Genomic DNA, 27,948 nt, shown 5'->3' with positions numbered 1-27,948 from the left:
TTTTCACACATAAATGTTATTTCAGGCCCTTTAATTTGAGGACACAGTCATGTTCTCTTGAACTGCATACATGGTCAAAAGGAGTTTCTGATGTCCTGAAGTCTTTACAGACCTTTTCTACAGCATCAGAGAGAATATTGGACATGTCTGAGGCTAAACAAATTAGCAAATAGTAAGAGGTAAGGTTAGTTAGAGGTAGACCTCTCACACTTTTTTTATGTGCAGTCCAAAGATCAGTCTTTCTCATCTTTTCATAATGAGCAAACACCCTGTAAAAGCAATTATACATGGGCAGCGGTATCATCATCTAAAGACTACAAAGTCATAACACAAAAATGTATACTTCTCACTTGAATTGCTCCTTGTGAATGTAATGTATTTTCATACAGAAGATATACATTAACCACAGTCTAGTTTTCTGCTATTTATTCCAAGTTAAGCAGTCTTGTTTATGCGCAAATAACAACCAACCCCTCTCACAAGTAAAGGCACTTACACCGATCAGCCACAACATGAAAACCACTGACAGGTGACGTGAATAACACTGATCACCTCATCACAGTGTGATGTTGTGCTGGGAAACCTTAGGTGCTGGCATTCATGTGAATGCCACTTGAAACTCACCACCCATCCAAACACTGTTGTGGACCATGTAAACCTCCTCATCACAACAACACTACCCGATGGCAGTGGCCCCCCAGCAGGACAATGTGCCCTGACGCACCACAAACACTGCTCAGGAGCAGCTCGAGGAGCACAATAAAGAGCCCAAGGTGTTGACCAGGCCTCCATATTCCCCAGATCCCAATCTGATAGAGCATCTGTAAGACAAGCTGGGGCAGGTCTGATCCATGGAGGCCCCACCCCCCGACATACAGGACCCTGAGGATCCACTATAAAACGGCCTGGTGCCAGACACCACCGGACACCATCGGAGGTCTTAGGTCTATGTCTTGACAGGTCAGAGCTGTTTTGGCTGCACAAGAGGTCACAGTATTAGGCAGGTGTTCTTAATGTTATGCCTGATTGGTATTTATTGACTACCAGATATGAAAACATTCATTTGTGTCATTTTTTGAGGCACTGACAAACAACTTGTTTTGTTGTTTAGGTCGAATGACTCATTGCAGCTTTGTTGCAAGGCTTATACCCCTTTCATTATTGACAAAAGAGAAGAAAAACACCCACTACAGCCCAGTCGCCAGGATAGAACGCTAGCAGCCAACCATTCGGCAAAACAACACAGATATTTAAAAAGTTGTACATGACATAGGCTATGCACTATCACATTCACATGACATGTTTCATGATGCCAGTCGGCGGAGATGGATGTGGGGTTGCAGGAGACAGGGCTGGCAAACCACAAAGCCAGTGTTAGTCTGCATTCCAACATTGGTAACTGGGAGACTATTGCACTTTTAAAGGAGATCTTTGTGGCCTTGAGACCTTGGGACATCTGGCTATGTTTTTGGTGACCAAAACAGGTATTTTAAGCCAAACCATGTTATTTTACTAAAGCTAACTAAGTTCTTTTTGTGCCTAAACCCAACCAGACCATAAGCACAGCACTGGAACAAAGAGAACAATTGAACCTCAAGACATGTAAAGTTTAAACTACTCTGTGGTTTTGCAGCAATGTATCTCTCCAACACTTACTACGGCAATTGGGTTGCCTAGTAACATCTGGATTCTGTCCTTCATGTGAATCAGTACAATCTGCATTCACTCCTGTGTCAAGCAGCTTTGTAGTAGTCACAGGTGTTTTTTGGCCCCAGCTCTAATCAGCTGTGATGAAAACACAACACCAGAGCTGACACGCTATTTTTTTAGCCACCACGTTATGATGCAACTTAAGGCAGCTGGCCAGGTGAAGGACCGAAGCAAAAGATATTTTAAAAGGCAACTGCTGTTTGTGGCTTCTGTGCTTGTCGGCCTCCGATGGGACCGGCACATATGCCACTCTCAGCGGAGAAGAGAAAGAGGCGAGGTGTCTCACTTCTTAACTACTTTCTTTATCAGCTCTGGGAAAAAAAGACTTTTTTCAACAAACGTTATCTTCTGGATGTAGTCTAGTCCCTGTTTATTTGGTGTATGAGTGATAAAGACCTGACACACAAAAATAAAAATCCATGGAAAGGCAAACTGGTCCTTTTTTAATGTTTGAAAAGCTCACATGTACACACTGATTTAGGTGTCAAAGTGGTATTATATTGGCCCAGCAGGTCTCACATATCTACAGAAGAAGGAGCTCATGTGTCAGCTCGTATCTGTCACTGCCATGAGGCTCGGGAAAATTAAGTGCACAAGCTCCTGTTGTGAAGTGTTATACCCACTGAGAAAATTAACATGTTGTAGCCCCAGTTATATTAAAGCGTCATCGATCATTTGAAAAGAATGAAAAGCGTGATGTTACACTTTGTTTTTGTATGTATCAAGGCTCACAAAGTTGGTAACATCACAGCACTGTATCATTTTAACGTCAAATAAAATAGAACCGTGTTAATTACCAGAAAATGTAATTATGGTTAAATTAATTACCGTCCTCCCTCGTTTGACAGTGTCTTACATCACATTATACACAAGGGTAAATACTGAAGTTTAAGTAAAATCAAGAAAAGAGTTCATCTCTCGCGTTTCCAGATTCAAAGACCTCTGTGCTTATTGAACAACTCTGCTTCTATTCAGCATCTTCTTGCCTATTTTAATTGAACAAAATTAATTGAATGTTTGGCAGGATCCATTTACACCAATTTCCTTATTCAGACTGCTCATGTATTAATTGTTGGCACTGTGTTGCTTTGACTCAGTCGTCCCTGCCGACAAATAATCTGTCTTGGATTCATTCTGTGCATCGAAATCAACTCGCCCTCCAATACCTTCATACAGCTCGGAGTCCCATTTGCTGCTGGATGCCTTATCAAAGTTAGAGGAGTGTCCACCGTGACTGACTACGCAATCCAGCTGATTGTGTTACCTACGCAGTGGTATTGGCAGCAAACATCCCCCTTGGTTCCCTATTTGTCCACATCTCCCCTGTAATCTGCATATCTGTTTATCTCTGTGCACCAACCTCCATGACGCCCTGATCTTTCTGCCTCCTACGTCTTCTTTCTCAATCCTCCTCCTCTGTGGCAACTCCCTCCCATAGGGCTCCAACAGCTCCATCACCTCTCTCTCCAAGCTCTCTCTCCTCACCTCCCCCTTCCGTCTGTTAATTGGATGAGCTGTCACAGTTGTGAGGATGATTAAATTCCAGTCGGGAGTGGCTCTGTGACCGCGGAGCCTTCCTGGTACAGCTCAGTGATGAATATTAGTGTAAACCAATCCACAGTCCCCTCACCTGCACAGGGAGGTTCAGCGTGTCCTCCTCCCTTTAAGTGTCCCCCAACCATGCATGATGGGAAATTTAGGAAAACAAATATTATCGTGTTCAAGGTTTGGAAGTCAATGCTCTGATTCTCAAAAATAATAATAACTAAATATACCGAATATCAAGGTCAAAGCGGAGCATCCTTCAGAAATACTGTTAATGTAAATTGGTACTGCACCACGGATTAATTAATCAGACAGATGAATAGCACTTGCCATAGCGCTCCACTCCTGGCTCAGGTAAAACATTTGCATTTGTTAGCATATGTGTAAACAAAATGAACTTATTGTTAACGACATAAAGGCACTTGAGCAAATCAAGCAATCATTGAGGTGCGTGAACACTGAACTTGGTGTGACGGCACAGTCTTCCATTCAGACTGAACACCCTACTCTTTAAAGCACAGCCTTTTCTCATGGAAATCAGTGGCAGCCACAGGTCACACATCCTTCTCTTCTCCATTCAAGCTTTGATATAAGAGGTTTGTATACAATATGTTGTATGTAGGAATAGTAGGAACTTAATATATGAGGCATATGGGTTAAAGGAGCTGAATGTAGTTCTGGATAAGAAATTCAAGCTGATATTTTTTATATATAGAATAATAATGAGGTAATTGTTCCAAGCTGTTCTCAGAGGAAAATAAGGTCCCAGAACACTTTTTCAAAGCTAGAGAGGTGGCAGGGTCCGCCATATATAAACAAAGTTAAACAGTATAAATTGGGTTGTCCTTTGAGGTCAGTTTGTTTATTCAGTCATGGAAACAAAGACATTTTGATTCTTGAGTTTGTTTAGGCAGAAAAAGAATCAGCCAATGAAGATCTTTCTCTGCTCATTAACATTTCACTACAGAGTGAGAGAGTCCTTTAATGTGCCACCAAAGTCACAATACATGTACCTATTGATAAAAAAATGTGGAGACGGATAGATAGATAGATAGATAGATAGATAGATAGATAGATAGATAGATAGATAGATAGATAGATAGATAGATAGATAGATTTACTGAAAAATGCTTTATCGTGGACTTGCGCGACTTAGACTTCATGATGACAGAGAATCAAAGTGGCCCTGGCTGAAATGACTAAGACACATCACACTATTACGCACTGCCACTTTTTCATTTGCTATTAAAATGACCATAAGGTAGGCTAAGTGTTTGGCCTGTTTTTACAGACGTCAGTACAACAGCCACAGGGGTACATTCAGCACTGGACTGATCCCACCAAGATCAGCACCACCGAGCGCCACAGGAAATCATCCCTGCCTGTGGCCGTCAAACTGTTCAGCTCCTCGCTCTGAGTGTCAGACACTCTGAGTCAATAGGAGGACCCTGGGCACTTTGTCTCTCTCCAATATGCAATAATTAAGACAAACAATGTGCAATAACCCATATATTTTCAACTGTAGCATCATTTATTACACTGTATATATGTACATATTGTGGTAGAATGTACGTATTTTGGATTTTTGTTCTGTTTTTGTTGTTCTTGCATATATATAGTTTTTTTGTTATTATTATTACTACAACTATTATTTTTATTTATTTATTTTTCTGCATATTCTGGACTTTAAATGGGATCGTCCCGGATCAGGGCCCGCTCTCCACGAGTTTAACGACATGGCTTTAGAACGAACATGATCAGTGTGAGTTATGTCGGGGGGGGGGGTTATGGCGTCCCGGTGAACTCTTCTGAATCACATCGCCGTTGGTTTTACGAGCCGTGACGCACAACGTTCACAGTTCGTGATATCAAAAAGTGCTTTTGGCTGGTGCCTCTGTATTCTAATGTACTCGTGACGGGAATCGAGAGTAATCCCACTACTGTTACGGCGGCTATATAGGAGCGCACGCGAGCCTTCGGTGGTCAGGAGGACGCACGAGAGCGAAGCGGCTGGCGCAGAGGGGAAAACTGAGCGCGCGGAGAGTTTTTACGGCAACGGTGTTTTGACTCACGCACAGCACGCGCTATGGACTACTGTTGAAAGCTCAACGAAAAAAAGCAGTGCGCGCGCCCACAGCTGCTTGCTCGTGCCTCAAACAACCCCCCTTTTAATTCAACTGGGTTGGGGTTTTTGTGTGTGTGTGTGCGTAAAGTTCTCGGCGGTTTATATTCGCGAGATAATATCAGGCGTCAAGTGATTTTTTTTCTAATCAGGACATCATGAAGTTTCTGCTCTTGCCCGTCCTGATGGCTCTTCTCGCCGTCGCCCAAGTTTTTTGCGAGGGGAATGAGCCGAGGGAAGATGCGGACTACTGGACCAGCGCCAACCAAATCCAGGTAGTGTTTCTCATTTTTATTTGTACGACTTATTAGATGCCAATTAATACAAAAAGAATTAGTTAGCACTTGTTTTCCACTGTGGCACTAACCTGTGCTTCACTTCCTCTGTTATATGTGGCTGGAAACAAACGTTTGTTTTTTTTTTTACAAATGACGGAGGAAGTGAACTCACATGAGTTAGTGCGATCGAAAGAGATGAAGTCAAATTATTAAAAGTTATTTAAACCCTAATAATAACGCCTTATATTTCTGTAGATTAAGTAGAGACATGATGATGACATGGTATGGATAAAGGGTGAGACGTTTATGTCATGTCATCAGCTCAATCAGCTGATCTAGATGTTTTCTGGATCTGGTCTGATGGCTTTTTGTCGTTTTTTGTTTTTTTGTTTTTTAATCCCTGCTCTCTCCATTTAATCACGTTAAGAGTTAGGTCTTGAATAGGAACATGATTGATTCCATGTTAAACTCTGATTAGAAGAATGGCTGCACCACTGACATATGTTCGGTCACTGTGATGAATTGATGAAACATCTGTGGCTGTAAAGAAAGGGAAGCCTAACAGTCATCTAAGATTCAGAGACTGAACCCTGCAGAGTGAGGAGTGCGGCTCCATTCGTTTTTCTCACAAATGAGTGCCAGCGGGCAGACAGACAGGATGCAGAAAATCCAATCACCAATTATGCCATTGTAATGAATTAATTATTATCAATGAAATATGTTGCACTTGATTCTGTAACATTCTCATTTTGCATGGGAAAACAGGTCAGACAATCGAAAAGATCTTCAAGAGTCGCCCAAAACATGAAGATGGAGGCTGGTGCAGGGCTCAAAGCAGTGCAGCCCACCAATGGGAAATGAAATAAAAGCCTTTTTTGAGTGTACGGTGTAGTGAGAGCTGAAGCCCAAACCGCCTCCATTGACATGAAACGCACGTCCCCGTGTTTGACATTGCCGGTGGAATGGTGCCAGCATCCTTAAACTGTAAGGCTGGGGCCATTCCGCAGATGAGCCTACGATAAATCATTACAGCTTAGTGCGAGAGACGTTAGAGGCCCCCGGGTCCACATCTCAGTCACACTAATGCACAGCGTAGACGTTATATCCTGTGATTGAAATAGAATGCTTAATGAAAGTTCAAAATTCATGCCCAATATGGACTATTACTACGTGCAAGTTTATGTGCGGGAGGGTGGTGTTGCGGATGGATGGGGGGTTGAAAGGGCTTTCGAATAATACATATGGCAGAAAAAAATGATGCCATATTACATGCAACTGTCAAAGTGTTCAAACAGTTGTTGCTTCATTTTCCACCCAAATGTTGAAACCTTTTTTTATAAAGACACATTTTGGCGAATGACATGAGAGACAGCAGAGGTCCACACACTCATTTGTTGTCTCTGTGAACATTCATTGAGATTCCCCCCCCCCCCCCCCTCCTGCTCTCCCCTCCCCTCCCCTCCCCTCCCCGCAGGACGGCTGGCTTTCCAATGATCCATTCAGAGAAATCCTCCTGAGGATGACGAGAAAGCCGCGGCCGCATCAGTTCATCGGCCTGATGGGGAAACGCTCCATGGGTAAGAGCTCCTCTTCTCAGAAAAGCCCGCACGTTTCCTTTCCCTCTGCAGACCTACTTTTAAATGCTGTCCTCTCCGTCCTCCCACAGCAAATGCACAGATCACCCACAAAAGTAAGTATTATATCACATTCACTCATTTAATTGTCCTCCAGAGTCAGTGGGAAGAGGATCCTCCCTGAGCATTAAGCCTCCACAATGTTAATGCAAGCTAATGCGCGTCTATTAACGTCAGGGTGAGCTAATTTAAAGTCACTGGAAAAAAGATTATGATCGTTCCTTACTTGAGACTCAACAAGTGCGTCTCATGCCTCGTTTCTAGTCATTCTGTCTCCAAGATCCAAGAAAAAAACTCCTGTGCAGAAACCTTTTCCACCATTTTAGAAATAATCCACAAATCCGCCCCCTCACATCCCAGACACCGAAAGGACCAACAATAAAATGTTGGATTTGTATTTTTCCCCTTTTACAAAAAAAAACAAAAAAAGCTTTAATTTATGTTGTCTATAAGTATTTTTAATTAACATCAACACTTATTTGTATTTGTTGGGCTAAAAGTCGCCTAAAAATAGTAGAATAAACCTTTAAAAAAAAAGTGTAATGAGTAACATGCAAAATTGTAGAATCTAATCTCCCCCAGATTGCTAAAACCAGTGACAATTCTAGAGTCTGTTAGGACCGAGGCAAAGATCCCCATGGGGGCCCTGCAACCACCATTCATCACCATTATGTTATAAATACGACGAAACTAACACGAAATACACAAGATTTAAAAAAATGTAAAATCTAACATAAATAACATTAAAAACCTGAACTGAACTACTTCATGTCACGTTGTAAATAACCCATATGATAAGGCCAGTGATCATCAACACATAATGCACTGATCTTTACAGTACGGTCCTTTTGTGGGAGGTTTTTTAATGGGGTTGACATTGCAAAATATACCAATATGAGTGATCATCATGGGCCCCGAAACATTTGCCTGGTTTGCCTGGTCTATTCTGACGAGTGCACCTCTGGCTCAGACACCCACGTTGTCCAGAACAAACGCAGGGATCGTGACATCAGCGTCCTCAGCTGTTGCTCCTGTGTTTTAGGCTTAAATTAAACCTGCTGAAAACTGTCCAAACTATCTAAAACACAGCTGAGGACACTTTGCTATTTGCAGTCTACTAAAACTACACAATCCAATTTGATTATTGCTATTGCTGTAAAATCAGGTTATGTTATAACAACATAAACAGCGGAAGAACACACAATACAGCCTGGGGCGCCAGCAAGTGTTTTATTGGATATGTGGTTTATCATAGAACAATGCACTACAATTCAACCATTAACATCCCCCCCACAAACACACACACACACACACACAAGGTTTTAATTAACAGACCACAGATGATTTTGTTTGTCACTGTCGCCTTTTCTTTTTAAACGCCAGGCCACATTAATTTGTGAGTGAGGGAGGTGGTCCGAAAGCGAAAGTCTGTTTGTGACAAAGAGGGGAGCGATAAGGAGCACTGAGGAGAAAAAGGAATGAGGAGGAGGGGATTTTCCCTTTTTTCTCTGTCAGGGTTTTTTGTCTAAATTAGTCACCCACTCAGTGATGCAACACTAGGATGTATGTATCTAATTTATTCCTCTTATGCAGGCATGACCGTAAGTCACTCATCATTAGGGAGAGGGAGAGTACTGGGATCAATGCCCCAAGGACATCTGAGAGTTAAATTGGATTGTTTATGCTTGTGATGGATGGGGGGGGGGTTATGCATTTCATCCTTCGCTTATAACGAGGATTCCTTCTGCCCGTACACTCTGACACAATTTTCTTACTCAAACAGACGAATCAGGAAAAAACGGAGGAGAAGAGGCAGGACAGTATTTAGTTGTGTCAGCCGTAGGTGTTTGAGATTCTGCTCCAAGCAACAAGGGCATCATTTATAGATTTACCTAATGATCTAACTCTCATCAGTCTAATGAAAATATCGCTGTTTGTAATGTCAGATATTCCCCCAGGGCTCCCTACAATTTTATAACACGTCAATTCAATACACACACACACCCCTCCTCCTCCTATGATCACATTACAGTCCATTACTGTGATTGACAAAAGCCCCAGCCGGTCTCCGATACGACTGTCCATCATATTTACACCGCAACAAACCCTGACAGGTTCGGTCGGACCCACAGTCAGCTGACAGTGGGTCCGACCGAACATGGTTCTGCTCACAAAACTGGAGCTCCCACTGCCACGTCCGTGCTGTATTGTCCGAGGATCTTATGAGATCCTGATGAAGTGTTCTACAATAGAAACCAGCTACCTAAATATTTAAAGGAAGTTTTATCATAAAAACCCATGCATCATTCCCTTTAAAATTATAGGAAATGTTAAAAAATGAACTCATAATGTTAAAGAAAGAAACATTTCTGGATCCAACCCTTTATCTACATCTGCACTAAAAGTTAATGATGTCTATATTCTGGGCTGTGGTACGTCCTTCATCCAAGTTTTGTGGAAATCTGTTCAGTGGTTTTTGTAATCCTGCTGACAAACCAAACCGACCAATCATAAAACTTACACAGACACAAACGTGACCTCTTTGGGCAGAGGTAATCATTAGGGGAAAATTCAATCATTAAAATCAAACTCAGATGATCACACATTTTCAGAGCATTCATCTGAGGGCGCGAGGGGAATTTCAACCTTTGAACCTCCATATTTCTAAAATTCTGGTTACAGCACTGGTTAAAGTTTGCTAAATGTTACCAATGCTGTTTTTTTTTTCTTTTTCTTTGAAGGACATAAAGTCAACTCTTTTGTCGGACTGATGGGGAAAAGGAGCCAAGAGGAGCCAGGTGAGTTAAATCCATATAAAGACACACCTCAGTACTTTATCTATAAAAATACTTAAAGGACTGAAGAGTGCAAAAAATGTGAGCTAAAGCTAAGAAGCTGTCTCTCTCTCTCTGCAGAGTCCTACGACTGGAGCACAATACAGACGTACGAGAAGCGCCGCTAGACAGTCACCCCTCCTCCTGCCCGCTTCTTACCTAGCCATTCCTCGTCAATAGGAGGGGGTCCCTGACGCTGGTTTTAATTTCCTCCAAATTGTGTGTAGCTGTTAGTTGAATAAATTGATTCTGTTTCCAAACTGTAGTGATGTAGCAGTGCTCTGCCTGTGCCAGTCTCATTTGTCCCAGCAGAAGGTGGATCAGGGCTAGACAAGGGGGAAATGGTGTCGTTATCACTGTAAGTGTTTCTGTGAGTGTTCTCCACCATCTGCCACGCTACAAAGACTTAAATGTTGTGGACCATCAAAGCAAGGCTATGCCCCGGGGTATGCTGAAGATTGCACTGCCAAAGTCACTGTTTAGTGCCTCATAACTGTTTTAATTGCAGCTGATTGTTCTATAAATAACACACCAGGACCTGGTTCTCATTTTGACTTTCACATGACTTTAGTAGAGCTGTCGTGTTCTCCACCAGTTGTGCTATGACAGAATACCTGTGTGTTATAGTGGTTTATCACATATTAAAAGTATTTTCTTTACTGGTTCAACTTCAGCTTCAAAGCCTGAATTCCTTGTGATATGACAGTGAGGAAACCTTGTGGTGTTCAGAGCAAGTTAACGTGAGGTTGAGGCTGCACTCTGGAGGACAACAGAGGTACTTCACGAAAGACAACACACTTTCGTGCCAATAGGTGAGTTTACTTTAGCAGCAGTTAGTACAAAATGACAGTGAGGAGAAAGAAAGTCAGATAGATGACGCATGTGTGAGTGGGTGGACTAAAAATACAATGCAATCCAATAAAAATAAAAAAAACTTGCAATAAATTATTTTTATCCTCTGGGTGTTGGGGTTTGAAGCTATCAGCTTCCTGTAGCTCACTCTCATATTTCAACACAAGAAACTAGAGGCAGGCAATATGGATAAAATAATCTGATATTTAACTTTTTATCATACGTTCAATTCTCTGGAAATTCATTTTAATTTGCTGACAAAATCAGACTGATAAGTTTCTTTCAGTAATTATAATCACGCACCCCTAGTTTATCATTATGTACCTGTAACACACACTCTTTGCATAGCCAGTTCTAAAAAACACCCAATTCCCAGTCAACAAACAGCAGAGGCGGCATTAACCAGCGTGATTAAGCAATGTCCGTCTCACTGACACTGTTCGCATGAGTCACCTCTGTCCATGAGAAGCTGTAAAGACGTCCCACATGCAGATTGCATCAGAAACCAGTCCACAAGCTGAGGCATCAGCCCTTTTTGGTGTTAGCAGTTAGATAGCAAGATAGTCATACACTATTAAAATATATTTATCATCATGTCTGGGGTCATCTATGAGGCTACATTATCTAAGCAGCATCAGCAGGAAAATGCTGCTGTACTTTTTCCCTGTCTTTGATCCAAGAGATGTTTATGGTAACTGATAATCATTTCGGTGCCCTTGACAATATACTTAAAAAAAATTTTAAAAAATAAAAACTTCTTGGCACAACAGAAAAGCTGGTTTTGTAACAGATGTGTCTCACACTCAAGCAACTCAGAAAATGTTTCAGTAGGGTGAGCAGCTCACCCAGGGCAGGTCTTACAGACAGTTAGTCAGCTGCAGCTGCTCTGGCAAATTTGGGACTATAATATATCGTAAGGTCACAAAAAATGATGAAGCGTTTACTGTAATAGAGAACCCATCTCAGGTTTGGAATCAGACACCAATGGCTGCGTAGAAAGGTACAAAATAGAGCTCATGGCAAATTGTATGATCCAGAAAATGGTTGCAGATTAACAAAAATACGTTTAAGTTTGTATTAAATGGGCTGGAGATGAAACAAAACGAGGCTGACACTCAATTTCAGCATGCGTAAATTAGTCTTCATCAAACTTCAGTTGAGTTTGTCAGATTGAGCTGTGGAACGATTTACTTAAGGAGGCAGTTTACACGTATGAATCACTTTTATTGGCCACATGTTAGCGGATTGTAAAGTGACATGATAAATGAGAGCTCCTCCGTCTGTCTTGGTTGCCTAAACAGGACTGTGGACGATTCATTTAAGTTACTTAACGCTACTCCACTGTGGATTTCTTTGTGAAGAACATTCTTGAGTAGCTTGGCTCTGCTAACAGAGAACACAGGACAATAGTAGAGTCCTAACAAACAATGATTTCTTCCAGAACCACACAGAATTTCCACAGGGCTCCTTTAAAAATGTTTCAAATTAGATGGATCCTTTGGGCTACCTCACAGGCCCTTGTGGCTAAAATCACACATCAAATGCACATGCCTTATTTGTTACATTACTAAGTATTAACCATAATACAGAGTTTGGAGCGTGCGTGGCCAGAGGTTTAAATCCACCTGCAATGGGCACCGGGTAATGAATAAATAAGTCTCTAAACACCAGCTCTGACAGGTACTTTGAAAGTCTCACAAACTCCTTTACAAGTGTGACTTGATGACAAGCTCATAATAACTAATTCCAAATTACTGTAATTTTGTCAGAGTTAAACAAAGTACAGCTAAGTATGACACATGTAGAATCTTCTGAGAAGCCCAACACGTTGCTGACAGACAGACAGACGGACGGGCTGCTCATTGATCTTTATCAGGTTTGTAGATAGACAGGGTCCGGGCTGACGGGTCAGTGGCGTTGATCCAGCGGGGCATCCAGTAATGGGAGAGCCACTCAGCTCGGCCCGGGTAGTGCTTCTCAAACACCTGTCTGAAGTAGTAGGCCTCTTTGGAGCACGGAGGGTTGTGAGGGAACGTCTTGTGAGCCTTCTCCATCTGGTCATCGTTCACCTAAAATGAGATTTACAGAGCAGGTCAGACACAGGGCGACTGTTACTGTCTTCCTCCAAATATATTGGAAAACATGGTGGACAGAAAAAACTTTGCTCCATTTGCCAACTGTGTTCACTGCTAAATCAGTTAAAATGGTTGGAAACATGTGGGTACAGTACACAGCTCAAAAATATGTTGACAAAGGTCTTTACAAAGGATTATTGGGGTAATTTGTAATGATTAAATTTCCAGTGAAGTTTGGTGTTTCAGTGGATTGATGTTGTTTTGACAATAAGGTTTATTCCTATATCCTGCATCCATCACTTATCTTTGTCAAAAGTGTTCAATAACCACATTTGAGGGATCATGGACACTTCCTTTAGCTACTGTGTTAACCCACAGGCCAAATCTAACTCTGGCCCAATACCAGCACTTGAGAACTTGCATACATGTAGGTGTCCCACACTTGGTGTGCACTTACAAGCACCACTTTGGAATGGCGTTCAGAGCTAGGCGTGTCCCATAATTCACAACGATCTATTACACCACTCCATTCCAATTGAAGGTGGTAACAAGAGGTGTCACAACTTAACATATTAAGACAGCACAGCTAGCGTACTGGAACCCTTCACTTGCACTTCAAAACATTTATTCTGTGTACACAAAGACAAACTACCGACTGGAAACGAGGTAACTCCGACAGAGTAAGACCTGAACTGAACAGATCTGAAACATTTTGCTTCATGGATTGACTTGGGACGATGTTTTGAGAAACTTAATTTTATAACAGTAAGACATACTGTACCATAGAGTCTAGGTGCTCCTGCAGGTGTGTGTACCAGGACTTCTTCACAGACATCATGCCATCGCTGAAGGCCTCTTTACGCCTCCACAGGATCTCATCAGGGATCAAATTGAGACCTTTGAAGGAGTCCCTCAGAAGATACTTCTCCACCTCATGCTGCTTACACAGGAAACACAATACTATTATTAAAAGGCATGCTCCATGTCTCAGACAGTGAAATAACACTGGCTCATGTGCTCGGACAACACAGCAGCTGTACAGATCAACTGACCCTAGGAATCCTCATCTCCTCGGGCAGAGAGAGGTAGTATGCTGTGAGTCTGTGGTCCAGGAAAGGCACTCTGAGCTCCAGACTGAGAGAAAAAAAAGTCGAGACAAACAAATAAAAAATACAGTCCTTGATTTATCAGATGATCTATAAATGAATGGGCAGGGTGATTGATAATGTTAATTTTATATTATTCATTCACTGGCACTGTAGACAACAGTTAATAGTTCCATTAGCATCATTCATCACTGGTCATCACTGGGGTACTTTTATTTCAGTTCATTTACTTCTATCAAAACCAGTATGTCCTCACTGCTTTGTCGGTTTTCATCCCCGCAGATATTCAGGCTCATTATTTAAGTAATCACATTTTACTCTAATTATAATGCATTATTTATTTTAATGTTGAGGCTCTTCAATCATGTTGCTCTCGACCACTTAATCTCATTCCTCTCATGAAGGAGTTACCTTTGAGTGGTTAGTTAAAGATGAGATCTAAAACCTTTCAGGCGTTTCATCAAGGCGACTGAAAATTAACGTTCCCTAAAAAGCTGTTGCACAATACTAATTAGTGCAAATACTATACCAGTACTTTATGTCAGCGCTTTTCATCCCAATAAGTTAACTGACTTGCTTAATAAAAGTGAGAAAACAGAAAGCACACTAATGGAACATGTTGGCAGTACAGATATTTTCTTGGAAACACTTGAAAATTCAATTCAATTCCACAGTGGCCACCAGCCTCCAAACACAGACATTATTCTACAGTTCAATTATTATTTTTCAAATAAAAGGAAACAATTTTAATAATAGAATAATCTTTTAATCATCCAAAAGCATCAAACAATTGTTTGGTTCCAGCATTTAAACTTGGCACAGAAGAGAGACAACAGATAACACATCTTTTGCTGGTTTGTAGTTCATGGCGCATCAATGTGTCATTTTGCTTAGGAGTATGTATCCAGTCTGAACTCTATAAAGACGGCTGTGGTGGATAATGAAGTGAAAGGTGTTACCCATGCGCAGCCGTGGTGCGGTCAGCACGGAGGACATCGAACAGGTAGAGCTCTTTCATCAGTCGAACACTGTCCTCTGCTGCTGCTTTGGGAGATGGAGCCTGAAGGAAGAGGACAGCGCTGTAGCACCTACACATACACGTCACCTGAGACACTTTCAAACATGCACCTACACTCCTACACAAACATATGCAGCGTCTGTGTCAAACACAACAACAAAAACTGTGCCTCAGGAGTCGCCCAGATAGTCTCCTCTCATGGTGTGCAGCACCCAGTTGGGCTCAGCTGCGATCTCTCTCTCTCTGACCTGAGGTTTTTGGGGCTCTCTGAAAAGACACTGTCGCTGCTGAAAGGGTAACTATGGTTACTGGGTCCTTATTTGATGCTTCAAAATAAAAACAAGGTCCGAGTAAGGGCGAGGGGGTCAAGGCAGTTCGATGCACCGCAAAACTAGAGCCTGACTGAGTTAACTGACCCTGCTGTTCTGTATGCCTGAAGCATACTCCCTCAGTTTAGTTGGTCACGTGGTGCCACTTATTGTTACATGCTCCATATTCTTTTTCCTACTTTGTTCAGTGGTCTCTACTCCACTGAATTAAATGAGGAGTTCAATAACTTTAACTGAGCTGCTTCCATGTGGAAACCCCCGCCCCCCGGAAAAAAATGGTTTATGTGCAACGGACCGGACTAATCACTAAAAAACTAAAACTACTAATCACTTCGGTATAACACCATATTTAATCTAATACATATTAAAGGTGGAATATGGAATATGAGCTGAATGCCGCCATCTAGTGTCTCAAGATCGTAGTCGCGACAACAAAACGGTAATTCCAGCGGTCGGGTTGCCAGGTTTGGACAGGGCAGGAGGATTGAGCCGCCTCCGTTTCCTCCGTTTACTGGTTGTGGAGGTCGATGGGTCACGATCAGTATTCTCATATCTAGGATCAACGTGATATAATGAAAATAAGTATAGCAGAGGAGTTTGACCGACAGGTAACGTTAGCTAAGTTAGCAAGCGAGTTAGCTTACCGATCCAGGAGAAAGTTCGCCATTTCCGCATGTGTTTTGATGCCATGGAAATCCTTTACCTGAGTCCATCAAGCGTATGCTTCACCGATATTTACTCTGGTTTTTGCTCTTCTCCGGTCACTCAGCTGCTGGGACAGATAACGCACCGTTCGCTGGGGCTCTGAAGAGCTTGCAGACTTCGCCATTTTACCCAGTGTCAGCCTAGCTGTGCCGAGCTTTGCCGAGCATTGCCAAGGTTGCGAAATTGGCAACCTGCAATGCCGGCCGCTATTTGACTGGTACGATGTAAACAGGAATTCATTGTCAAACCCGTCAAAATTTCATAAATTATTTATTTCAGACTAAATATAATTTTTCAAGGAAACGCATTACTTTTAATCTGCGCCCCTCTAAACTCCCCGTGGATGTATTATTTTTGAAAAAATATAGCTTTTAATAAGCATGTTACATATTCAACCTTTAACACAAATGTTGCCATGCGAAATGTGTTTGCTGTGCAAGACAAAAACATTATACATTACTCAAACATTATTGTGACTCAGTAGTAGCGACTGGTCTCTGGAGGACTTGCCTTGTGGAAGTAAATGTATCCCTGAGTCAGCTCATCAGCACCCTCTCCAGAGAAGATCACCACACTGTCTGATTTTTCCCTTATGTACTTTGCAACCATGTACATCCCTACAGTGGAAGGAACAGAGACAAGAGCCTGATTACAAAGCCATGGCACACAAAATTGTCAAGTCGCAATATGAACTTCTATACTTTAATAATGAAAGTGCCCTTATACAAACACACCACGATTCAAGGGCGTGGAAAATTATAATAGTGCATATAGAAAGTCTTTGAAAATGGCCACAATTATTAAGGATGATTGAGTTGTCTTGATGATTATCAATGAAAGTGAGCAGTTTGTGCTCAAACTGGTCACAAAGGGTTTTACCTTACCATCAGTAATGTCATGGAGAAATATCAAATATTAGAATAGCCAAAGCGAAGTTCCGGAGTAGCATGCATCATTACATATTATTGCACTGTTGATTCTACCCTTTTCTCATTGATATGATGCAGTCATGTAAGGTTGTGGTACAGTAAATATCCCACATGTTGGTGAGCTTCCAACCCAACCAAATGCCTCATTTTGCCACTGCAACACCCCCTCCACCAACGCTATGCTCCCACTCGGTCGGTTCCGAGGGTTAGATGGACTTGCCCCCCACCCACCTCTCTTACCATTTAACTAATCTCCCTGGATTCCACAACCCAGTCAGGAGGAAAAGGAATGCATTGATGCAGCATTCTCAGACACATTTTTGTCACATCAATGAGCTGATCAATCAGGGTGGCATTCAAACTTTCAGAAACAGACGTATGGACTTATTTAACTACATTTCAATAGCATACTGTACTTTGGATCAGTGGTGTGCATGGATTCCAACAGACAAAGCTGTGAACATTTAGAAAATTCATTGCGTGCACCGAATCAGTTGCTGTTTCTTTTTTCTAACATGGATTCATGAGTAACGTAAAAAAAAAAATTTTAAGTGACAAAGATGGTCATTTTAAAAGAATCAGTGCAAAATGGCAACACACTCAGAGAGCTAATTAGAACTCCTACCAGTGTAATTTCTAACTTCCAAATAAAGGGTCAAAAAAATGTTATGGTACTCTCAATAACTCAGATTATGTCACTTGGTATAAATAATTGCATGTGCCTAACAGCCTAAATACCAGTTACCTGTTCGTTAAGCACACCTGTGCACTCTAACACAACAGCCCTGCAATAACTCCTAGATTTGTCAAGTTATTGACTGAGCTGTCAATCTTTTTAAACAGTAGTTACGAATGAAATTCTTCAACATTGCATAACATTTTTAATATTCTGTTTATGATACTTCAACTATTCTAATTTCTGCATGATTAAAAAAGCTAATCAGTCGGATTTCCATGCAACCAATTCTAATTCAGTATTTTTGGGGGGTTTTTTATTACCAAAGATACTGAACATATCTCTAGCACAGACTAAAATTGGTTTATTCCATCAAACAGATGAAAATTTCCATCGTTTTTTTCACCTGTAACTTGTTTTTTCTCCTTACTTGGCTAAAGGCGACAGGACAGATTTGATACAGTATATTATCATCAAATAATTTCTTTCTATCAATCTCTTTTCCATTATGTTATACATGCTGAGTTGTGCTAATTGCACCTTGTTTACTGCAAACTGTTACTTCCTTAGCTCATTACGGCAAATTACTTTGTACTCAAATCGCTGTCTACAAAAGAATATTCAATTGTCACTCAGCTGGCCTAACTGAGGTATAGAAGACATGCGACAACCTTCATCTTTCAATACAATTGTATTTTTGCTACACCCCACACTCACCGACAGAGGCACGTATGGTGGTGATGTCATAGGTCTCCAGGTGAAAGATGACTTCCTTCACAGCTTGGATGCCTTCTTCCACAGTGAAGTTCACCTCGTGGTGTTCACTGCCGATGTGAGTTGCAACCTGACAAATACAAGCCAGCGGACTATAAATGAACAACAAGCTGATGTTCTGAAACTATTAAACTTACTTAAAGGGGAAACATATGACAGCCTTCTATCGCAAGAACTGACCTTGCGAGCAGCTATTATGTCTGGACTGTCCTCCGACCCGATAGAAAATGTCTGAATAGGATACTGCAACTTCTCCTCCTTGGCCAGTTTCACCAGTGTAGCAGCAACCAAACTGGAGTCCAGACCACCTGAAGATCATGAACACAAACCAAATTAATGCCCACCTGTTTCACCATAACATAAACATAAAGCATGTTGAAAACAATATGACTGGCTCGTATTTTAAATTATCTGACCAATATTTTCTTAGATGTTGTACATTTGCATGAGCCTGTCACATTCTTCAGTCTTGACAGTCAGTTAGCCATAGTGAGTGGTCAGTGGCCATCAGAAATGTTCACTAGTCCACACAAGCTGGTCACAGTGTCTGACAGGAAGCTGTTAGGGTAACCACTATACAAAAATCCGGCCCATTCATGCTGTGATCAGGAGTGTTGTCTGAAGGCATACTTTTCCCCAGGCCAAGTGTCAGAAAGGGTGTATTAAAGCCAAATAACAGAAAAAACTAAAAAGAAATGAACTAAAATAGTTGATTTGATTAATATGATATTTATTGTCACACAAGGCATGTTTTTTGTTTGTTTGTTTTATGAAGGCTTATATTGTTTTACATGTATCAATGTAAGTTCAAATAAAGTATAAGTTTTGCATCTTTACATCTTTCTTCCCATCACTGTTAACACACAGAAACAGATCCCTCAGTTCATAGAAGGCAGAATTCGGCTTACCTGACAGAAGACAGCCAATTCTCCTGTGAGCCATGAGACGTTTCCTTACAGCATTCTCAAACAGGGTTTTGATGTTCGCTTTCACAGTTTCCTCCTCAAAACCTATGGGGACATCAGTTTTAAAAATGCTCGAAAAAAATGCTAACCAAATGACTAAATGAACACAAGTTAATTATAAACAGTCTCGTACTTGTAGGCAGCCTCTCCACAGTGTCGTAGATGCTATGAGCAGGCTCTTTTGTGCAGCAGTGAAACTGCTCCATTTCAATGGACTGAACTTTGCCATTCTGCTTCAAATCAAAGACCTCAAAGTGCCCAGGGAGGAAGGGGATGATGTTGGCAGGGGTGTCCATCGCATGAGTAAGGTCTGTAAGGCCTTCAATCACAATAACAAGTCAAGCAATGCTAAAAAGCTGTAAAACATAAGAGTATAAAAGATTCAAAAGAGGGGTAATAAACTATCCCATTACCTTTGGCTTCTGAGCATACTGCAAGGAATCCATCGTCTGTGAGGAATTTGAACAAAGGCCGGACACCATATGTATCTCTACCCAGAAAGACTTTTCTGTTAGTGGTGTCCAGCAGAACAAAAGCAAAGACACCATCCAGGAGAGAAGCCATCTTCTGGATGCCAAAGCGGTCATACAGATGGAGCAGAATCTCACCATCAACTTTAGTCTGGTGATCAAACTCAAACTGCTTCTTCAGCTGAAAAGAAATTGGAAAATTAGCACAAACAGGGTTATTTTAAACAGCAACCTCCAATGCTGAAAAGCTTAAACAAAGTGGAAGTGGCAAATACTGCAGTTCCTCTAATGGCCACCTGAGTATGGCAAAATGTGTAACCTGTTTTTTTAAGTAGACTTGGCAGTATCCAGCACTTTATCCTTAATTCCAAGCACTTCTCAAACCTTGAAAAAGCTACATTAAAACACCTGCACACACCCTGCTATTACTCAACTTGTGATGAGTAACAAATCAGATAGTGCTCCAGGTTGGTGTGACTTGTAAATTCATTACAATGGCAGCATGAGAAGCTTGGAGGCATTGCTGTCAGTGTGCCAAAAGAACACTGTATATCTCAGGTTGTCTGCTGGGCCTATGGCATCACATAGGACAACCTATTAGCTGGATCCTTACCGTGTGATGGTTGTAAATCTCTCCATTGTAGCAGAGCCACAAGAATGGAAACTTCTTGATGCGCAAAGGCTGCATGCCATACAGCTGGTCCACGATAGCCAGGCGGTGGAAGCCAAAACAGCAGTTAGTGAAGCCGTTGACATTCTCAAAGCGGAAGGCATCAGGGCCCCTGTGAGCAATCTTCATGGCACTGGTGCACTGAACTGACAGGCACTCATCACTCCCAAATAAAGCCCAGATACCACACATTTCACAGCTGATGAAGATGGAAAGAAAACAGTGACAGAGTATAGAGTTGATTAGAAAGCTTATAACTATGAAGCCATATACTTATAACCAGAAGTGTAAAATAAATGTGGCAAAAAAACCTAAATGGAGTCCAAAGCAGTACCAAGAACTGATTGTAGGAATGCATGATAAGGATTTTTTTTTTCAGCCAATATGTTAAACGATAATTACCCGACTATCATGGCCGATGCTGATAAATGACCAATAAAAGAAACTTGCTTTTTTATGTACACCAGAGTGCAAAGGCTAAGATGTAGTGATCAAAGATAGTTTACTTGATATTGCATAGCTGTGATAAGACTTTATGGTTAAACTGAAATACTTTTCCCCTTGTGTTGTGTTCACCCGCCTTGCTATGTTATTAAACAGATAACCACGAAGCACTTCCTCCTGAAGCTGTAAGATATAATTTGAACACTTGGGGAAGACCGGTTAAGATTGTCATGGCAGCACTCTGTGAAGACAGACGTGATGTTATGTTCCTCCTCCATGATCATGCTTTATAGACTATCTCAAGGTAAGCCATCGGTGTCTCTGAGTCTTCTTCATTTCTCCTGAACGGTCAAGTGAGCCAAAATTCCACAACAGTGACGACATGTGTGGCTCTTGTTTACATTGCGTGAATTATGTACACAGGTGCAAAAGTTTGACGTGATGATCACGACAACAGTGTGTTTATTGTTCATTTCTGTTTTTATTGGCTGCACATGAAACAACTTTAAAGTTGCATACCACCACCTACTGTGTGTAGATGCTGCACTTGTTATTGGCTATAATTTCTTTATCTGCCAATAACCATTCATTCAAATTTTCCATCAACATTGGCCGCCATATGTTGATATTCTATTTTTTGAGCTGCATCCCGCTCTCACTCACTTAGGGCACCACACCCATCAGCGATGTTATATGACACAGTGGATGGCAGAGGTTTGTAGTCGGCCGGTAAAAGAAACGAAGATCAAGAGGAGGACCATTTAACGCAGTTGGCTTGACCGTAACTTGAAGCAAGTTCTTGTCAGGCCAAGAATGTAATTACCACAATTAAAGTCTGATTCTGTGGGAAACACTGTGATTGTATCATTTGGGGGGAAAAAATACAGTTCCTAAAGTGTTTAAAAGTTTAAGATTTCAAATAAAAACTTGTAAAAAATGTCTAAAACTGCTGTAAACCAAATTAGAATATCAAGATGCATACACTGTCAAGACACCAATACCAAAGAACTATAGTGAGTGCACAGCCACATGTAGCTCAGGAGGTCGAGCGGCTCGCCCCCTGCTCCTGATGAGCAGATCGGCATCTTGCACGGCAGCCTCTGTCATCAGTGTATGAAAGTCTGTGTGAATGTGACAAGTGTTGTTAACTGTTTTGAGTGGTCAGTAGACTTGAAAACGCCATACAAATACAAGACCATTTACATGAAGGGGTTATGCGACACAAAGTGTCCAGTGGTGTGGTTGTTTCACCTGTTCTGCAGGCAATGAATTACAGTGGATCATTTACACATTGTGCATAGAAAGAACTACTTCATTGCTTGCCCACAGAAGGAAGGCTCATGTGTCCGAGGAAAAGAAAGGAGTGGTTGTTCACTCAAGGGGGGTACATTACTGTTACATAACAACCAGAGAAAAACTGTGGTGGGAACCTGACCTCAGAGAAATTCCCACTTTCCCTGAACACCGTAGATTTTATCTACTTCCCCAATGAATGAAGGACAGTTTCAGAAGAGATCTGTGGCTTCAGGCCAGCCGCAGAGAGGATGAAAGTTTTAAACCATGAGATCCAGCAGGTCAAAAGTTGTCTGTGTCAAACACCTCATTACAGGTTAGTTAATGATGTTACTGAATGAATGACATGTGCGCCAATTGTGCCTTTAGACCAAAGTGAATCAAAAAATGGCCTTTGTAAAGTTGGGACTACAGTTTTTACTGTGGAAAAATAAGGCCCCACTTTAAAAAACCAACTTTTAGAATGGAGTTTGGGTACGGGTATGTGCCCTCGATGAGCCGCCAGGAGCTGAGAATATTTGGCGTCATGCCAGTCAGGACCGCCACTGATTAACTCTATCAAACTCTATTCATTACTGCTGCACAACAACAAATCCTAACACTTGCATATGAGCCTTAACGCTATTTGCAAGACCTACTTTTCTTGCTCATAGGAAACAAAAGGGTTTCAGGTGCAGACTTTCATTACGGCTAAGGTTTAAATGTGTTCAGGGACATCAAACGCCAAACTCCATTTAAATTCCTACTATGTTTAGCTATGGGCACAAACGTGGACAGCCAGCAGCAGGCTAACGCACCCGGGCAGAGACCAAAGCAGTACCAAATTCAATATAACATCAGCCCGGTTTATCCTTTGTATTATGTCCCCCTCATGGTGTGTCCGAGCCGGGTGTACGGAGGCAATGTGCCATGAACCCTGCCAGAATTACTCTCAGCTAAAACTCTGCTTGGAGGCACATGTGTTAGCCGAATGTTCAGAAAACACCCTGCTTATTCTGAATTGTCAAAAGTCACGTTCTATGTGATGTACACTTTTTTTAATTAACAACCTATTGAGGACAATTTTTAAACTAAGGAGTTTTTCCAATGAGAATTCGTTTAAAAACTCCACACAAGTGTACGTCATTATTCCTCACCACCCCACGACAGCGTAAATAGATTGTGAATAGATGAACAAAGCAGACATTTAGTGATAGCAGAGCCACTTACCTTGTTCTTTGTTAATTAGTATTTCCGTGCAGATGAGAAGTGGAACGGTAATGGCATTAACCGAGAGTACTGACCGTGGTACTGAGACTGGTGCGTAACCGGAAGTACTGCCTGCTTCTTCACAATAAGAGCGTAGTAATCTACATAATACCCCTGTGGGCTACTGTGAGGGCAAAGCACCAACAATGCAGCTAAAACCTGCATTAATATGCGTTGTAATCGGATAGAATCCATTAAAACTAAAAGTATTTAACAAATACTGACCCTAAACATACAGTAGCACTACTGTATGTTTAGGGTCAGTATTTTTTAACACTAGGGTCAGTATCTGTTAATATATAATACTTGTAGAAATGATAATGATATGACAAAAATGATGATGTAGAAATTACCACTTGCTAAAAAATTTCGAAAGGCTTGATTTATTTTCCCTTTCAAATTTGATGGAAAAAACACTTTATTTTGAAGCTTATATGAGCTGTTCTTTTAATTTTGTAAACTTGGCGCTTCACATCCGCCTGCAAAATCATGGATCGTTGCATCACCTACTCATGAGGTCTTTCGACATACTATATGTGGTTGCATCAGGGTCGCACGCAGGATTTTAGAAATACCGAGGTCCAAAATTGAAATTTGCCCTGTAGTAGAGGGTGCTAGTGTTGGGCCCCCTCCATGCAAGGGGGGTCCTGGCGCATTTCCCCCCAGAAGAAAATTTTTAAAAATGACCCCTTAAATGATGAAATCTGGTGAATTGTGTAGAACTAATTGATAAATTGTGATAAATATATTTAATACATTATAGCATATTACAATACAGCCTTTGAGACCTAAAGAAAACCGACACAGGTTATTATATTCAACTAATTTATAGAATAGCAAAGTAGACTTCATACGCAAGACTGAACCATACAGTGGTGAAAAATAAGGGCCATAATAATAATTTGGCAATAATAATTTTTCTCTATCTCTCATCTCTTTACCATACCAAGGACAACTCCACCCCCATTAAAGACATTCGCTGCTACCTCAACAACAAACCCTGGGTTACCAGCGACCTAAAGGCCCCACTCAATGAGAAAGCTGCTGAGCCTGTATGTTTTTTGCTCAGTCTCTGTGTGACTGAAATTAGCCTAAAGATGCAGCCTAATCCTGCGAGCGCGCTTTAATTTACATTCTTGAATCACACCATGTAGTCATTGTTCTGTGGACTCATAAAAATGCATAAAATGAGTTTTCAGTAATGACGTGAGCTTTTATCAATGCAGGGGTGTCCTGTGTATGAGTCATGAGTGGAGGAGGAAGTACTCAGATCCTTCATTTAAGTACAAATACATACAACCATGTAACACTTTAGTATCAGAATCAGAATTCCTTTATAAGTCCCGCAAAGGGAGAAATGTGTGTATCAAAGCAACCAAAGGACAGTAGTATTACAATAAACAATGATAATAGTGAAAAATAAACAATGTAATAAAAAAATCAAGAAATGGTAATAGACTCATGTATACATACTATCTATATCTACAAATATAAATAGTGTCATTATAAACAGTGTGGCAGTGTAATGTTATTAATAAATAATAAACATGGGTATGAAAATTGCCCAGTTAGTGCAAACCAATGAGAAATGTGTTATGTGTAGAGTTTGTATTGCACAGTGAGGCATACTGGGAGCAGTGCTGGTTGTAGAGTCTGACAGCAGCAGGAAGGAAGGACCTGCGATACCTCTCCTTCACACACTTGGGGTCTATCGCTGAAGGAGCTGCTCTGTGCTGAGATAGAGCTGGACTTCTAAAGTCTCTTCCTTCCATAGAAAAATGGCCGATGCCACGACAGTCGTAGAAAGTCGACAGGGGGCCTCCTGCACCAGAGTTTCCTAAACAGCTGCCCTTGTGAGGTTCAAACTCACGACCTTCAGATTATGAGACTAAGACGCTGCCTTCTGCACCAACGAGGCAAGCGCTACATTCAAAATGTTATTTAGGTAAATGTACAGTACAGCTGACTATTTCTTTTCTTTTCTTTTTTTTTTGAGTTTTTAAGCCAATTTATTTGATTTGATTTCATGTCATTTGAATTGTTGGTGATGGTGTGACAGTGGGCGTTGCAGACCCAAATCAGGAACAGGTACCCTGCCCAAGCTGAGAACAACTCCCCATGAACCTCAAAACAACCTTGAAAGGACACAGGAGGAAACTCGGGAAAGGCAATTCAGAGAGAGATCCCCTCTCCTTGGACAGCTGGGTATATATACAGACACTTGTTCTTGTGTAGCCTATTTGTCAGTTTTACATGCCTGAACTAACCTTAACTTTTTTTTTGTTAATTGAAGAATTTCTTCTTCCATTACAGTTGGCTAACAGGAGCACCCGGAGAAAATCAATTGTAGCTCAGGCAGACAAGTGTCTCAGTTCAGAGTGTGGATCTGGGCACTAAAAGAACCTCCTGTACCATTTCCTTCTCTTTGTTGTTCTTCTTGCTCATGAGCTCTTTCGGCTGGGACTTAAAAAATGCAGGTCTGCTGCGGTCATTTGTCATTAATCCCAACAATTTCTCTAACCTTAGGTTTGAGACCTAAAGTAACAAATAGAGCTGAGACGTCACAAAGTAGGCAGTCCTTCCAGAAAAACACTGAGTTTTTTTTGTGATTGTTGCAGGGGAAAATCCTTGATTATGCGGCACGTTTTCTTAAAAAATGTGATGGAATATGTGGGATATTTATACAATTTTATTCGATGAAATTGCGGGAACTTGCAAAAACTGCGGTTTGATGAAAAAGAGAAAAAAAAGTGCTTCCCCCAACACCCTGTTCTCACTAGGCTACTACCTTAATGTAAAAGAGTAATTTCTTATTACTTCCTATGATAAGCAGCATACTACATCACAGAAAGGAATATTTAAGTTCTCATCTTGTTTTATTTCAGACCTTAATAAACACATTGCTCAAACTTACACAACATTGATGAGTCAAACAAGTTCTGTACCTTTACAAAAGAAATATGTTACAACTTCTGTAAAAATAAATAAATAAAATATAAAAAAATAAAATGTGTGCTTCCTGTTTTACAAAGGGTAGCTATACAAAACAGACATCTTCTGTTAAAATAAGTGCTTCCAATGCACAAAGTGCAATCTCTTACTGTACGGTACATTTACATACTACTAATATACTTACAACTGTAAGGTTTTTTGTTGGCAAATGAGACTGATTTGCGGGCTTCATCATGTATTCATCGCGGGGTTTGCAGCTTTTCGATGATGTTCACGTCGCATAATTACGTCACTTCATAACGTTCCCATGGCAACAAGGGAAAATGGCTGCTCTTGTGTGAAGTAAATGCACATTTTTTTCAACTTTCTGACTTTTTTGCAACGAAAATGCGGGGATTATGAAATCATGCAAGCCCCGCATATTTTGCGCGAAAGTGCGGCGTATTTGAAAAATGCGGCCCCACATAAATATGCTGATTTTGGCTGATTATGCACTGAATTATGCGATCACATAACCGCGTTTTTCTGGAGGGACTGAGTAGGGCCTATGTGCTCAAAATGATTGTGATATTTGATTTTGATGAATGATGAATTACTCATTGTGTCCACTAGCACCGCTCTGTAATATCATTGGAACATAACATTAATTGCTTGCATTCCAATGCATAAAAGTTGCAGGATAAGAATTTAATTATTTTATTGTTCCCACTGAGTTGAGGTTTGATGTCATTTACCTTCTCAGCTCACTTAGTCGTTGTCATTGTTTGTCAAATTGGTGTTATTTTTCTATTTACTCATCTCTTGTGAAATTAATTTCTATATCTATCCCGCCTCCATACTTTGTCTTTCTTCTTTTGTTCATTAACAGACAGGATCAAACCAAACCCAATCATTCATCTGATAGCTATTCAAAGACACGACACATGCAAAGATTCTTCAATGAGAGGGCTGCATGTTCAAGATCAGGGCATTTCTTTTCTAGCTTTGCTACAGTTATACACAGCACTGCATGTCATGAAATTGAATTTACATTTTTGATAACAAGTACATTATAAAACACAAAGTCAGCAGGCAAAAATGTGTTTTTCTTCTTGTTGTAAATGATAGTGTCAGAAGTCAAGTAAGGAGGGGCTTACTTAATAGTTTGAGGGAAAATAAGTTTTCACTAAAAACTATTATGGTGATATTCAAGTTTCTGACGAAAAAAAGTATTATATTCTAAATAAATGCAAAATAGAAGTATCTCGACTAGTTGTCTCAGATTTATGGACCCCACTGTATCTGCTTCTTTTACATTTAAGCAGGAATCCGGCCTACAC

The 27,948-nt window shown here is 40.9% G+C and overlaps 2 protein-coding genes across 2 annotated transcripts; one reads left to right on the top strand and one right to left on the bottom strand.

Annotated features, from left to right (window-relative positions):
• Positions 1-5,069: 5,069 nt before the first annotated feature.
• tac1 (tachykinin precursor 1) lies at positions 5,070-10,791 on the top strand. Its single transcript, XM_030412494.1, has 5 exons — positions 5,070-5,652; positions 7,130-7,232; positions 7,322-7,345; positions 10,031-10,087; positions 10,205-10,791. The coding sequence occupies exons 1-5, from the start codon at positions 5,536-5,538 to the stop codon at positions 10,249-10,251; spliced, it is 348 nt and encodes a 115-aa protein (XP_030268354.1). The 5' UTR covers positions 5,070-5,535; the 3' UTR covers positions 10,252-10,791.
• A 135-nt stretch (positions 10,792-10,926) lies between these two features.
• Positions 10,927-23,742, bottom strand: asns (asparagine synthetase). Its single transcript, XM_030412493.1, has 12 exons — positions 23,639-23,742; positions 20,636-20,891; positions 19,966-20,203; positions 19,686-19,871; positions 19,496-19,597; positions 18,768-18,895; positions 18,531-18,657; positions 16,719-16,825; positions 15,116-15,216; positions 14,103-14,184; positions 13,832-13,987; positions 10,927-13,044 (listed from the first exon to the last, which is right to left on the bottom strand). Exons 2-12 carry the CDS (start codon positions 20,882-20,884, stop codon positions 12,835-12,837), a joined length of 1,686 nt encoding a protein of 561 aa, XP_030268353.1. The 5' UTR covers positions 20,885-20,891; positions 23,639-23,742; the 3' UTR covers positions 10,927-12,834.
• Between the last annotated feature and the right edge of the window lie 4,206 nt (positions 23,743-27,948).

The sequence above is a fragment of the Sparus aurata genome, chromosome 3 (genome assembly GCF_900880675.1).
Source record: "Sparus aurata chromosome 3, fSpaAur1.1, whole genome shotgun sequence".
In the NCBI taxonomy this organism is placed as follows: domain Eukaryota; kingdom Metazoa; phylum Chordata; class Actinopteri; order Spariformes; family Sparidae; genus Sparus; species Sparus aurata.
This window is presented reverse-complemented; position numbering and strand designations above follow the sequence as displayed.

Coding starts and splice junctions, on each gene's coding strand:
- asns (XM_030412493.1), bottom strand. CDS start 20,884: ATGTGTGGTATCTGGGCTTTATTTGGGAGTGATGAGTGCCTGTCAGTT. Junction 19,872..19,965: donor AGTATGCTCAGAAGCCAAAG/GTAATGGGATAG, acceptor TTGTGATTGAAG/GCCTTACAGACCTTACTCAT. Junction 14,185..15,115: donor CGCACCACGGCTGCGCATGG/GTAACACCTTTC, acceptor TTTTTCTCTCAG/TCTGGAGCTCAGAGTGCCTT.
- tac1 (XM_030412494.1), top strand. CDS start 5,536: ATGAAGTTTCTGCTCTTGCCCGTCCTGATGGCTCTTCTCGCCGTCGCC. Junction 7,233..7,321: donor GATGGGGAAACGCTCCATGG/GTAAGAGCTCCT, acceptor GTCCTCCCACAG/CAAATGCACAGATCACCCAC. Junction 7,346..10,030: donor TGCACAGATCACCCACAAAA/GTAAGTATTATA, acceptor TTTTCTTTGAAG/GACATAAAGTCAACTCTTTT.